This window comes from Salvelinus fontinalis, chromosome 17 (genome assembly GCF_029448725.1).
Source record: "Salvelinus fontinalis isolate EN_2023a chromosome 17, ASM2944872v1, whole genome shotgun sequence".
NCBI classification, from domain to species: domain Eukaryota; kingdom Metazoa; phylum Chordata; class Actinopteri; order Salmoniformes; family Salmonidae; genus Salvelinus; species Salvelinus fontinalis.
This window is the reverse complement of record NC_074681.1, coordinates 4017540-4032478: the sequence shown is the minus strand read 5'-3', so window position 1 is coordinate 4032478 and position 14939 is coordinate 4017540. Positions and strand designations below refer to the sequence as shown.

Sequence of the window (14939 nt, the reverse complement as noted above, 5' to 3'; positions counted from 1 at the left end):
GAAGAAAGAGGGTGGACATTCTTTGTGGGAGGAAGTTAGGATGGATTATGGTGGGGTGGGAACCGCGCCCGGAGCCTGAGCCACCACCGTGGTTAGATGCCCACCCAGACCCTCCCCTAGACTTTGTGCTGGTGCGTCCGGAGTTCGCACCTTGTGGGGGGGGTACTGTCACGTTCCTGACCTATTTATGTTAGTTTTGTGTGTTAGTTGGTCAGGACGTGAGGTTGGGTGGGCATTCTATGTTTTCTGTTTCTATGTTGGTTTATGGGTTGCCTGGTATGGCTCTTAATTAGAGGCAGGTGTTTGGCGTTCCTCTAATTAAGAGTCATATTTAGGTAGGTGTTTTCACAGTGTTCGTTGTGGGTGGTTGTCTCCTGTGTCCGTGTCAATGTTTGCACCATACGGGACTGTATACGGTTTGTTCGTTTCATGTAGTCTGTTCCTGTTCATTTCGTTCTTCACGTTGTATGTAAGTTCGTCGTTCAGGACTGTCTACTTTCGTTTTGTTATTTTGTATCATTTTCAAGTATAGTTCGTTTTGTCTTGTTAAATAAATTCCTCATGTCATTTCAACGCGCTGCACCTTGGTTCAATCCCTGCTCCTCCTCTTCTGATGAAGAGGAGGAGGATTATCGTAACAATATTAGGCCACTCTTGGCCATGATTACAGACACCTGTGTGTCTTGACACTATATATAAACGAGTCATCCCGCAGTGTCTGTGATTGTACCCTGATGAAGACAGCTTGCCTGTCGAAACGTTGGTAAATTAAATATTTTTGCATCTGAGCTCCTAGAGTGTGCGGCTCTCCTTTATTTTTACGTTTTCTACTCCGCTAGCCAGCACCTCGCCTAAATAGGTGTGCGTTTCTTTTTCTTCTAGAGTGAAACAGAGAGTTGAAATTTGTTAAAGAATCTGAATTGAATTCATTCCTGTCACTAACTGTCACCCAAACGTTGGGTGAATTGGTTTGTCAAACATCCACAGACTTCGATGAAAATGATCTCATTATCTCATTCATATCCTTCTATTATAACATGTTGTGCCTCACCACTCCTCCTTAGACTCTTCAGAAACGGAAAAACATTTCCAATTTACATGATAATGTCCTACTGCTTACCTGTTGGAAAGTTGCCTGGACCAAGTTGGCTGGGAACATGTTGCTGGAAGGGAAGAATATAGGAAAGTGTTCAACTCTAGAGCCAGCTGACAGGTTTCAGAAATGAACTAGAAAAGCATGATTCACAGTTACTGTATCAGACTAGACAATGCCTCTCTGATTACACCTCGGGCAATGGACAGGGTCTCAGACAGGTTCTGTGCAGCCAGCCATCCAAAAACTAATTTTATCTCATCAGAGCCAATGTTGTGCTCTCTAGCCATGCTAGGGTCTCATTGGTAAAGACACTCTAGCCACACTAGGCCCTCATTGGCCAGGACTGTCTGACGTATGGTACTCAGTTACTCTGGAAGATGAGAGGAGAGGAGAAGAGTAAGGGAGGGAGGGAGATCAGGAGGAACAAGCAGGCGGCCACGCAAAGTCACTCCTTCCTGGGCGACAGGTGGGGAAGAACAGCTAGCCAACCGTATCGGCCCAGCAGCCCCACGCCACGAGTCTTAACTGCTAGTTCCAACAGGAGTCTTAGTTGCTGTTTTAAAAGGGTCTTATCTGATGGTTGCAATGGGAGTCTTAGTTGCTGTTTTTAAAAGGGTCTTATCTGCTAGTTCCAACAGGAGTCTTAGTTGCTGTTATAAAAGAGTCTTATCTGCTAGTTCCAATGGGAGTCTTAGTTGCTGTTTTAAAAGGGTCTTATCTGCTAGTTCCAACAGGAGTCTTAGTTGCTGTTTTAAAAGGGTCTTATCTGCTAGTTGCAATGGGAGTCTTAGTTGCTGTTTTTAAAAGAGTCTTATCTGCTAGTTCCAATGGGAGTCTTAGTTGCTGTTTTAAAAGGGTCTTATCTGCTAGTTCCAACAGGAGTCTTAGTTGCTGTTTTAAAAGGGTCTTATCTGATGGTTGCAATGGGAGTCTTAGTTGCTGTTTTGAAAGGGTCTTATCTGCTAGTTCCAACAGGAGTCTTAGTTGCTGTTTCAAAAGGGTCTTATCTGATGGTTGCAATGGGAGTCTTAGTTGCTGTTTTTAAAAGGGTCTTATCTGCTAGTTCCAACAGGAGTCTTAGTTGCTGTTTTAAAAGGGTCTTATCTGCTAGTTGCAATGGGAGTCTTAGTTGCTGTTTTAAAAGGGTTTTATCTGCTAGTTCCAACAGGAGTCTTAGTTGCTGTTTTAAAAGGGTCTTATCTGATGGTTGCAATGGGAGTCTTAGTTGCTGTTTTAAAAGAGTCTTATCTGCTAGTTCCAACAGGAGTCTTAGTTGCTGTTATAAAAGAGTCTTATCTGCTAGTTCCAACAGGAGTCTTAGTTGCTGTTTTAAAAGGGTCTTATCTGCTAGTTCCAACAGGAGTCTTAGTTGATGTTTTAAAACGGTCTTATCTGCTAGGGATCAGAACTAAACCCTGACCTCAATGTCACTAATTAAACCTAATTACATCACACACTTTCATACACACAACGTTAAACACACACACACACACACACACACACACACACACACACACACACACACACACACACACACACACACACACACACACACACACACACACACACACACACACACACACACACACACACATATATACAAACACACAAAGGCTTGAACATAAGCACAGACAAACAGAAACACACACAAACACACACACACACACACACACACACACACACACACACACACACACACACACACACACACACACACACACACACACACACACACACACACACACACACGCATCCACTGGCAGGATAGGTGAAGGAAGGAAGTCTCTAAAAGAGTCTTAGGGTTCATCCTGACAGACAGACAGACGTGATCCCTCAGTCTGGCCTCATATACCATATTACTCTGTCTAGGTAGATAACAGACAGACAGACAGACAGACAGACAGACAGACAGACAGACAGACAGACAGACAGACAGACAGACAGACATGATCCCATCAGTCTGGCCTCATATACCATAGCTGCCTGTCTAGCTAGATACATGAGGTCCTTCCATGTTGCTCAAAATGGCACGGTGGCAAAATACTGTTTCCCCCACATCACATCTATCACATCTATCTATCAACAGTCAAGTTGTGTTAAAAACATTTCTTCCCCGTATAAATTAGATGACTGTTACCCTGTCTGCCTCAGTTTCCGGATGGAGAACAGCATATGAGAGGGTAGGTGCTACATACTGTGCTATATACTGTCTACAACTGAATGAACACCACCTCTGCCAACTCAAAAGCATGGTGTCATTTAAAAGTAACAATCAGTCATGAATAAAATACGGTGAAAGTCTGTCCTCAGTAGTAGTGATTGCCTTTGCTGTCTCTCACATGAGATCCCTGTTGTGTAGGTAAGGACCAGAGATCTGTGACTGGGAGATGTGTAGGGCCATGGGTCTGTTATGTAGGTACGGACCAGAGATCTGTGACTGGGAGCTGTGTAGGGCCATGGGTCTGTTGTGTAGGTAAGGACCAGAGATCTGTGACTGGGAGCTGTCTAGGGCCATGGGTCTGTTGTGTAGGTAAGGACCAGAGATCTGTGACTGGGAGCTGTGTAGGGCCATGGGTCTGTTGTGTAGGTAAGGACCAGAGATCTGTGACTGGAAGCTGTGTAGGGCCATGGGTCTATTGTGTAGGTAAGGACCAGAGATCTGTGACTGGGAGCTGTGTAGGGCCATGGGTCTGTTGTGTAGGGCCATAGCCTTGTTGTGTAGGGCCATGGGTCTGTTGTGTAGGTACGGACCAGAGATCTGTGACTGGGAGCTGTGTAGGGCCATGGGTCTGTTGTGTAGGTACGGACCAGAGATCTGTGACTGGGAGATGTGTAGGGCCATGGGTCTGTTGTGTAGGTACGGACCATAGATCTGTGACTGGGAGCTGTGTAGGGCCATGGGTCTGTTGTGTAGGTAAGGACCAGAGATCTGTGACTAGGAGCTGTGTAGGGCCATGGGTCTGTTGTGTAGGTAAGGACCATAGATCTGTGACTGGGAGCTGTCTAGGGCCATGGATCTGTTGTGTAGGTAAGGACCAGAGATCTGTGACTGGGAGCTGTGTAGGGCCATGGGTCTGTTGTGTAGGTAAGGACCAGAGATCTGTGACTGGGAGCTGTGTAGGGCCATGGGTCTATTGTGTAGGTAAGGACCAGAGATCTGTGACTGGGAGATGTGTAGGGCCATGGGTCTGTTGTGTAGGTAAGGACCAGAGATCTGTGACTGGGAGATGTGTAGGGCCATGGGTCTGTTGTGTAGGGCCATGGGTCTGTGATGGGTGACTTGGTGCTCGTAACAGTGTTGGTGATACACACCATGTGGCTCTGGGGCTCTGAACCTGTCCAGCCTGTTTCTGTGTCTGAGTCCAAAGCATACAGCGGTGTTCTACAATATTGGACCATTGGTATTGATATTTTTGGAATTCTCAGCACAGCTCAAGCAATTTCTCCAACTGTCAACACATTCAAATGAATAGAGGACACGTACACGGGATGTGTAGGTTGGGAAGTTTGGGGAGGTGTGCCGTGTGCGGTCATGTTGTGCATCCCCCGTGGACGGTTTTCTCAGTGGGTCACAGAGGGACGCCAGACTATCACATCTCAGTATCTGTCGACCCCCCTCCACCCCTCCATCCCCATCCCCTCCACCCTCCACCCCTCCATCCACATCCCCTCCACCCTCCATCCCCATCCCCTCCACCCTCCACCCCTCCATCCCCATCCCCTCCACCCCTCCATCCCCATCCCCTCCACCCTCCACCCCTCCATCCCCATCCCCTCCACCCTCCACCCCTCCATCCCCATCCCCTCCACCCCTCCATCCCCATCCCCTCCACCCCCATCCCCTCCACCCTCCACCCCTCCATCCCCATCCCCTCCACCCCTCCATCCCCATCCCCTCCACCCTCCACCCCTCCCCCCCTCCATCCCCATCCCCTCCACCCTCCACCCCTCCATCCCCATCCCCTCCACCCTCCACCCCTCCATCCCCATCCCCTCCACCCCTCCATCCCCATCCCCTCCACCCTCCATCCCCATCCCCTCCACCCTCCACCCCTCCATCCCCATCCCCTCCACCCCTCCATCCCCATCCCCTCCACCCTCCACCCCTCCATCCCCATCCCCTCCACCCTCCACCCCTCCATCCCCATCCCCTCCACCCCTCCATCCCCATCCCCTCCACCCTCCACCCCTCCATCCCCATCCCCTCCACCCCTCCATCCCCATCCCCTCCACCCTCCACCCCTCCATCCCCATCCCCTCCACCCCTCCATCCCCATCCCCTCCACCCTCCACCCCTCCATCCCCATCCCCTCCACCCCTCCATCCCCTCCACCCTCCATCCCCTCCACCCTCCACCCCTCCATCCCCATCCCCTCCACCCCTCCATCCCCATCCCCTCCACCCTCCACCCCTCCATCCCCATCCCCTCCACCCTCCATCCCCATCCCCTCCACCCCTCCATCCCCATCCCCTCCACCCTCCACCCCTCCATCCCCATCCCCTCCACCCCTCCATCCCCATCCCCTCCACCCTCCATCCCCTCCACCCTCCATCCCCTCCACCCTTCCATCCCCTCCACCCCTCCATCCCCTCCACCCCTCCATCCCCATCCCCTCCACCCCTCCATCCCCATCCCCTCCACCCTCCACCCCTCCATCCCCATCCCCTCCACCCCTCCATCCCCATCCCCTCCACCCTCCACCCCTCCATCCCCATCCCCTCCACCCTCCATCCCCATCCCCTCCACCCTCCACCCCTCCATCCCCATCCCCTCCACCCTCCATCCCCTCCACCCTCCATCCCCATCCCCTCCACCCCTCCATCCCCATCCCCTCCATCCCCTCCACCCCTCCATCCCCATCCCCTCCACCCTCCACCCCTCCATTCCCATCCCCTCCACCCCTCCATCCCCTCCACACCTCCATCCCCTCCACCCTCCACCCCTCCATCCCCATCCCCTCCACCCCTCCATCCCCATCCCCTCCACCCCTCCATCCCCATCCCCTCCACCCCTCCATCCCCATCCCCTCCACCCCTCCATCCCCATCCCCTCCATCCCCATCCCCTCCACCCCTCCATCCCCATCCCCTCCATCCCCATCCCCTCCACCCCTCCATCCCCATCCCCTCCATCCCCATCCCCTCCACCCCTCCATCCCCATCCCCTCCATCCCCTCCACCCCTCCACCCCTCCATCCCCTCCACCCTCCACCCCTCCATCCCCTCCACCCCTCCACCCCTCCATCCCCTCCCTCCCATCCACCCCTCCAACCCTCCATCCCCTCCACCCCTCCAAACCTCCATCCCCTCCACCCCTCCATCCCTCATCCCCCCATCCCCTCCACCCCCCATCCCCTCCATCCCCCCAACCTCCACCATCCCCTCCACCCCTCCACCCCCCCATACCCTCCACCCCTCCATCCCTCACCCTTCTACCCCTCCACCCTCTTGGACACCTATATTGTATCGAAGCATTTACCCTCAGAGACATTATGTGTTGTTTATAATGATTATACATGAGTGGGTTGAAGTGACAAGATTATAAACCATGATAGTGATCCATTAGCTGGAGTGTTGACGCGGTGGCCTTGGATGGCAGAGCAACCAAGAGAGACCCTTTTAATAAAGCATTAAGGTATGTTGAGGGCCATGGTTATTTGCTACGTAGATAGCATCCCAAATGACACCCTATTCCCTTTATAGTGCACTACTCTTGACCAGGCCCCATAGTGCACTATAGAGTGCAATTTGGAACGCACAATGGTTATTATGAGGGTTGTTGTTGTTGTTAAGAGATGAGATGAAGCTAAGAGCAGGAAGGCCCGTTAGCTTCCTGTTACAATCTCACTCGCATGCAGGCAGACACACACACGGTCTCGTCCCAAAAAATATTTTTCTCAAGCCTGCCTGAAACACAAAGGTCTCTTGTTGGGAGTCTTATGAATCTGCAGTAGCCAGGTTAATGTGTAAGGCACTTGTAAACAAAATGTTGCTTTCATTAAAAAAATCAACACTTGATTGATTGAGCAGCAAAGCCATTCAAATGTCAACATTAGTAGAGTACAGAGGCTTGAAGAAAAAGTGATAAAGTCATATTGCTGTTTGAATATGTATTGAGTAAACAAATGTTGTGTTTATTGTAAACGTAAATAATAAAAACCCTTGAACCTTCAATGTAGGCTGACTTTAAAACAATTCAATTACATTGGACACAACAACAAAGGTCAAAGGTAAATCTAATTATCTTCATCCTGTCTCTTACCGAATCAGATCAAGCAGGGCATCAGCGGAGCTCATGATTGGCTTGCCGCTGTCCTCGTTGTCCTCCTTCTGGGCGGCGCCACCTGGGTGGATGATGGTAACCATGAGGATGCCCACCACCACCGCCACGAAGGTGGTCCACAGGTAGTAGGAGACGGTCATGATGCCGAGTCGGCTGGAACACTTGGCATCCAGGGCTGCCAGCCCTGACATCAAACTAGAGAGAAGAACCGAATGGTTAGGAGGAAGGAACCAGACTGGTAATCCCAGACAGAATCAGAGAAGAACATAATGGTTAGGAGGAAGGAACCAGACTGGTAATCCCAGACAGAATAAGAGAAGAACAGAATGGTTAGGAGGAAGGAGCCAGACTGGTAATCCCAGACAGAATAAGAGAAGAACAGAATGGTTAGGAGGAAGGAGCCAGACTGGTAATCCCAGACAGAATCAGAGAAACAAACAGAATGGTCATAATAAAACTGTAGACAGCGAGATGAAAGAGAGAGAGATGGGTCGAAACAGAACGGGTCAGGAAAGAGAGAACTCAGTGGTAAAGGTTGTTGAAATGGTTAGTTACCTGCTGTTCTCTTCTTTATAGTGCATAGCGACATTCATGTTAAATGCACTTTTTAAATAATGTTTCATTTGAAAGCTTCTTTGAGAGCTTCAGCCATGGGGATTTCAGAAAAGGTTTGGTTTCAGTTAAGAGCCTACATTTCGGCCCACTAACTTTCCCGGGAAAATGTAATTGGCACACACATCAAATATACACAGAAAGCAATAAAACGTTCAGTTCTGACACTATTCTATTGGTCCAGTAGGGCAGACAAGCTCAATCAAGCACAGATAAAGTATTTGAAATGATTTAAATCCAGGTCTGCTACTCTCAGTGAGATAGTGTGAGAGATAGTGTGGTAGATAGTGTGATAGATAGTGTGGTAGATAGTGTGATAGATAGTGTGGTAGATAGTGTGAGAGATAGTGTGGTAGATAGTGTGAGAGATAGTGTGGTAGATAGTGGGATAGATAGTGTGAGAGATAGTGTGGTAGATAGTGAGATAGATAGTGTGGTAGATAGTGTGATAGATAGTGTGGTAGATCGTGTGAGAGATAGTGTGATAGATAGTGTGGTAGATAGTGTGGTAGATAGTGAGATAGATAATGTGATAGATAATGTGATAGATAGTGTGATAGATAGTGTGAGAGATAGTGTGAGAGATAGTGTGGTAGATAGTGTGATAGATAGTGAGATAGATAGTGTGATAGATCGTGTGATAGATAGTGTGATAGATAGCGTGATAGATAGTGTGAGAGATAGTGTGAGAGATAGTGTGGTAGATAGTGTGATAGATAGTGTGATAGATAGTGTGGTAGATAGTGTGGTAGATAGTGTGAGAGATAGTGTGGTAGATTGTGTGGTAGATAGTGTGGTAGATAGTGTGAGAGATAGTGTGGTAGATAGTGTGGTAGATAGTGTGGTAGATAGTGAGATAGATAGTGTGATAGATAGTGTGGTAGATAGTGAGAGAGATAGTGTGAGAGATAGTGTGGTAGATAGTGAGATAGATAGTGTGATAGATGGTGTGGTAGATAGTGTGATAGATGGTGTGAGAGATAGTGTGAGAGATAGTGTGGTATATAGTGAGATAGATAGTGTGATAGATGGTGTGGTAGATAGTGTGATAGATGTTGTGGTAGATAGTGTGAGAGATGGTTTGGTAGATAGTGAGATAGATAGTGTGAGATAGATAGTGTGAGAGATAGTGTGAGAGATAGTGTGAGAGATGGTGTGAGAGATACTGTGATAGATAGTGTGTGTAGGAGTTGGTTGGAACAACTGGGTATAAAGACTGGGAATAACAAGATGGAGGGAGGCTTACAGTTCTTTCCCAGTAGGTACGGAGGATAGAGGGCAGGATAGGGACGTAACCAATGTATATATCATAGAAGAGTGTAATTGTTTTTAGGCCAGCTGTTTTTAGTCAAGATGTTTGTGTTTTTAATGTAATATGTATTTGTTGTACTGTATGTGTGTTTATAGTTTTGTTTAATGTTGTGTTAGTGTATGTAAGTTGTTTTGTCTGAAACGTTGTTCCCCATGCTGCTATTGGACCAGGTCTCTCTTGGAAAAGAGATATTATCTCAATGAGAAAAAGCCTGTATAAATAAAGGTAAAATATCTATATTTTTTAAAACCCTGATTAACCCTGGTTAATACTGCTTTGTCCGAGCTGTGACCCCAGCACCTGCAGGACACCACAAGGTGGTTCCCACTTCTCAAACCAACCAACCGTGAGCAAAGTCCATCTTAGTCAGAGTTATTAGACATATATATTAGAACCACTTTCATTGGCTGGTTGAAACATCATCATGAATCATCACAAATCCTCATGAATCATCAATAAATCATCATAAATCATCATAAATTATCATAAATCATCATGAATCATCATAAATCATCATGAATCATCATAAATCCAACATAATTTTGCTCAACCAGCAGCCAGTTTCTCCATCTTTGATCAAATGACAACAACCAGGGTTTCTCAGGGAGCTTCTGCCAACAATAAGTCAAACAGCAACAATCATTACAAAACATGATGTCAGAGGTCATTGAAAGAAAATGTCAGATTCTTGAAGTCAGTCTGTCATTATCCTCAAGCAACCTGTTACTAAACCAGAGAGACAGAGAAAGAAGCCTTTTACATAAGGAAAGGCCACAGATGTTTCTGAGCTGTGCGTGACTGTCTCCAGATATCCCCCATCAGAGCAGCCGGGTGGACAGTTAGAGCAGAGCAGTGGTGAATTAAACGTTGCTTACTCCCCTCCTCCTCTCCTCTCTCCTCCTCTGTTCCCCTTTCCTCTCCTCCTCCTCTCTTCTCCTCCTCCTCTCTTCTCCTCCTCTCCTCCTCTCCTCCTCTCCTGTCCTCCTATCCTCTCCCCTCCTCTACTCCCCTCCTCTGCTACCTTTTCTTCTCCTCCTCTCCTCTCCTCTCCTCTCCTCTCCTCTCCTCTCCTCTCCTCTCCTCTCCTCCCCTCCCCCCCTCTCCTCTCCTCCTCCCCTCCTCTACTCCCCTCCTCTGCTCCTCCTCTCCTTCTCTCTGCTCCTCCTCTCCTTCTCTCCTCTCCTTCTGTCCTTTCACACATAACATGAATCTGCCCCCAAAACAACCAGAGAAAAAGGGTTGCTGTTAAAACATGTCAAGAAAAGTCAGAACAAGTTCAGGAAAACGACAGAGACTATTTAGATAGGATTTTAGGTTTATCGCAGTAAGATGGTCATTCAGATTCCATTTGATTCATGTAGCCTTCCCCAGTCTATCGCAGTAAGATGGTCATTCAGATTTCATTTGATTCATGTAGCCTTCCCCAGTCTATCGCAGTAAGATGGTCATTCAGATTAAGATTCCATTTGATTCATGTCGCCTTCCCTAGTCTATTGCAGTAAGATGGTCATTCAGATTCCATTTGTTTCATGTAGCCTTCCCCAGTCTATCGCAGTAAGATGGTCATTCAGATTCAGATTCCATTTGATTCATGTAGCCTTCCCCAGTCTATCGCAGTAAGATGGTGATTCAGATTTAATTTGATTCATGTAGCCTTCCCCAGTCTATCGCAGTAAGACGGTCATTCAGATTAAGATTCCATTTGATTCATGTAGCCTTCCCCAGTCTATTGCAGTAAGATGGTCATTCAGATTAAGATTCCATTTGATTCATGTAGCCTTCCCCAGTCTATCGCAGTAAGACGGTCATTCAGATTAAGATTCCATTTGATTCATGTAGCCTTCCCCAGTCTATCGCAGTAAGACGGTCATTCAGATTCCATTTGATTCATGTAGCCTTCCCCAGTCTATCGCAGTAAAATGGTCATTCAGATTCCATTTGTTTCATGTAGCCTTCCCCAGTCTATCGCAGTAAGACGGTCATCCAGATTTCATTTGATTCACATAGCCTTCAAATCAAATTGAACTGGTCACATACACATGGTTAGCAGATGTTAATGCGAGTGTAGTGAAATGCTTGTGCTTCTAGTTACTACAGTACAGTAATATTTAACAAGTAATCTAACAATTCCCAACAACTATCTAGTACAAACAAATCTAAAGGGGTGAATGAGAATATGTACATATAAATATATGGATGAGTGATGGCCGAGCAGCATAGACGAGATGCAACTAGACGGTATAAAATACAGTATATACATATGATATGAGTAATGTAAGATATGTAAACATTATTAAAGTGACATTATTTAAAGGGGCATTATTTAAAGTGGCCAGTGATTGGGTCTCAATGTAGGCAGCAGCCTCTCTGAGTTAGTGATGGCTGTTTAGCAGTCTGATGGCCTTGAGATGGAAGCTGTTTTTCAGTCTCTCTGTCCCAGCTTTGATGCACCTGTACTGACCTCACCTTCTGGATGATAGCGGGGTGAACAGGCCGTGGCTCGGGTGGTTGTTGTCCTTGATGATCTTTTTGGCTCGGGTGGTGCAGTTGCCGTACCAGGCTGTGATACAGCCCGACAGGATGCACTCGATTGTGCATCTGTAAAGGTTTGTCAGGGTTTTGGGTGACAAGCCACATTTCTTCAGCCTCCTGAGTGGGTCTAGGGTGGCCGGTAAGATGCAGGTGAAATTATCCTTGACTAGTCTCTCAAAGCACTTCATGATGACAGAAGTGAGTACTACGGGGCGGTAGTCATCTTGATCAGCTATGAGGGCTGTCGTGGTGTCTGCTTAAGGGGGAGTGTACACAGCTGTGACGATAACTGACGAGAATTCTCTTGGGAGGTAATATGGCCGGCATTTGATTGTAAGGAATTTTAGGTCGGGTGAGCAGAAGGACTTGAGTTCCTTTATGTTGTTATGATTACACCATGAGTCGTTAATCATGAAGCATACACCCCCATCCTTCCTCTTCCCAGAGAGGTGTGTATCTCTGTCGGCGTGATGCATGGAGAAGCCCGGTGGCTGAACCGATTCCGACAACATATCCCGAGAGAGCCATGTTTCCGTGAAACAGAGGATGTTACAATCTCTGATGTCCCTCTGGAAGGCAGACATCAAACCCTTGCTCGAATTTAGTCTACTTTGTCAAGAGACTGGACATTGGTGAGTAGTATACTCGTCTGCACGTCTACAGAGCCTGAACAGGAGGCTGATCCGTCTGCCCCTTCTGCGGCGCCGTTGTCTTGGTACCTACTGGTATCAGATCCATTGTCCTGGGTGGTGGTCCAAACAGAGTATCCGCTTCGGGAAAGTTGTATTCCTGGTCGTAATGTTGGTGAGTTGACATTGCTCTGATATCCAATATTTCTTCCCAGCTGTATGTAATAAGACTTACGATTTCCTGGGGTAACAATGTAAGAAATAGTACATAGAAAAACAAAATACTGCATAGTTTCCTAAGAACTCGAAGCGAGGTGACCATCTGTGTCGGTGCCATCTTGTCCCCAGTCTATCGCAGTAAGATTGTCATTCAGATTTAATTTGATTCATGTAGCCTTCCCCAGTCTTTCCAAATGTATTTTTGTACTGGTACTAAAGTACTGAGGCTGAGACTATGCGACGTCGCAAATAATCATTATTAACCTTTATGTAACAAAAAAGCTGAGAAAACACACTGTATTTATGGGAACACTTGAAGCAGATTTAATGACATTTAGTACCAGAGAGCATTTATGCTGAAGTGGAAATGGAGGAGACATCGATCTGTCTCTATGATCACCCAGAGCTGGACAGACAAGGGATGCATCCCAAATGGCACCCTATTCCCTACAAAGTGCAGTTCTTTTGAGCATAGCCCCATGGGCCCTGGTCAAAAGTAGTGCACTATATAGGGAATAGGGTGCCATTTGGGATGAAGACAAGATGTGTCACTAACCGCCCAAAGTTGAATCCTGTGTTGTTTGGCCAGCGGGTTGAAGTGGTCACTGAATGTTCTCTTTGCTATTTCGTGCTGTGACTCCAACCTATCCAATCTGCGTTCCAAATGGCACCCCATTCTCTAAATAGCGCACAACTTTTGAACAGGGCCCGTATGGGAAAGGGGAATAAGGTGCCATTTGGGACATATGTGCAGTGAACCGTCCTGCCCTGCTGAGGGTGGAAACCGTGCCGAGGCTGAAATAGCTTTCTGGAATAATTATTGTCCTTGATCTTCCCAATAACTCTTACCAGCTAGATCAAAGACAGGAGGCGTTCCTCTTACCAGCCAGTTCAAAGACAGGAGGCGTTCCTCTTACCAGCCAGATCAAAGACAGGAGGAGTTCCTCTTACCAGCCAGTTCAAAGACAGGAGGCGTTCCTCTTACCAGCTAGATCAAAGACAGGAGGTGTTCCTCTTACCAGCCAGTTCAAAGACAGGAGGCGTTCCTCTTACCAGCCAGTTCAAAGACAGGAGGCGTTCCTCTTACCAGCCAGTTCAAAGACAGGAGGCGTTCCTCTTACCAGCCAGTTCAAAGACAGGAGGTGTTCCTCTTACCAGACAGGAGGCGTTCCTCTTACCAGCCAGATCAAAGACAGGAGGCGTTCCTCTTACCAGCCAGTTCAAAGACAGGAGGCGTTCCTCTTACCAGCCAGTTCAAAGACAGGAGGCGTTCCTCTTACCAGCTAGATCAAAGACAGGAGGTGTTCCTCTTACCAGCCAGTTCAAAGACAGGAGGCGTTCCTCTTACCAGCCAGTTCAAAGACAGGAGGCGTTCCTCTTACCAGCCAGTTCAAAGACAGGAGGCGTTCCTCTTACCAGCCAGTTCAAAGACAGGAGGTGTTCCTCTTACCAGACAGGAGGCGTTCCTCTTACCAGCCAGATCAAAGACAGGAGGCGTTCCTCTTACCAGCCAGTTCAAAGACAGGAGGCGTTCCTCTTACCAGCCAGTTCAAAGACAGGAGGCGCTCCTCTTACCAGCCAGTTCAAAGACAGGAGGCGTTCCTCTTACCAGCCAGATCAAAGACAGGAGGCGTTCCTCTTACCAGCCAGTTCAAAGACAGGAGGCGTTCCTCTTACCAGACAGGAGGCGTTCCTCTTACCAGCCAGTTCAAAGACAGGAGGCGTTCCTCTTACCAGCCAGTTCAAAGACAGGAGGCGTTCCTCTTACCAGACAGGAGGCGTTCCTCTTACCAGCCAGATCAAAGACATGAGGCGTTCCTCTTACCAGCCAGATCAAAGACAGGAGGCGTTCCTCTTACCAGCCAGATCAAAGACAGGAGGTGTTCCTCTTACCAGACAGGAGGCGTTCCTCTTACCAGCCAGATCAAAGACAGGAGGCGTTCCTCTTACCAGCCAGATCAAAGACAGGAGGCGTACCTCTTACCAGCCAGATCAAAGACAGGAGGCGTTCCTCTTACCAGACAGTTCAAAGACAGGAGGCGTTCCTCTTACCAGCCAGTTCAAAGACAGGAGGCGTTCCTCTTACCAGCCAGATCAAAGACAGGAGGCGTTCCTCTTACCAGCCAGATCAAAGACAGGAGGCGTTCCTCTTACCAGCCAGTTCAAAGACAGGAGGCGTTCCTCTTACCAGCCAGATCAAAGACAGGAGGCGTTCCTCTTACCAGCCAGATCAAAGACAGGAGGCGTTCCTCTTACC

At 47.9% G+C, this 14939-nt stretch overlaps 1 protein-coding gene across 2 annotated transcripts in view; it reads right to left on the bottom strand.

The window, feature by feature from the left end:
• slc1a7a (solute carrier family 1 member 7a) overlaps positions 1 to 14939 on the bottom strand; it is a 236422-nt gene that overhangs the window by 32055 nt on the left and 189428 nt on the right. For both annotated transcript variants that reach the window (XM_055865925.1, XM_055865924.1), the window contains exons 3-4: positions 7358 to 7573; positions 1121 to 1163 (exon numbers count right to left, since the gene is read on the bottom strand). In XM_055865925.1, the coding sequence (XP_055721900.1) occupies positions 1121 to 1163; positions 7358 to 7573 (259 nt within the window). The remainder of the gene's footprint in view (positions 1 to 1120; positions 1164 to 7357; positions 7574 to 14939) is intronic.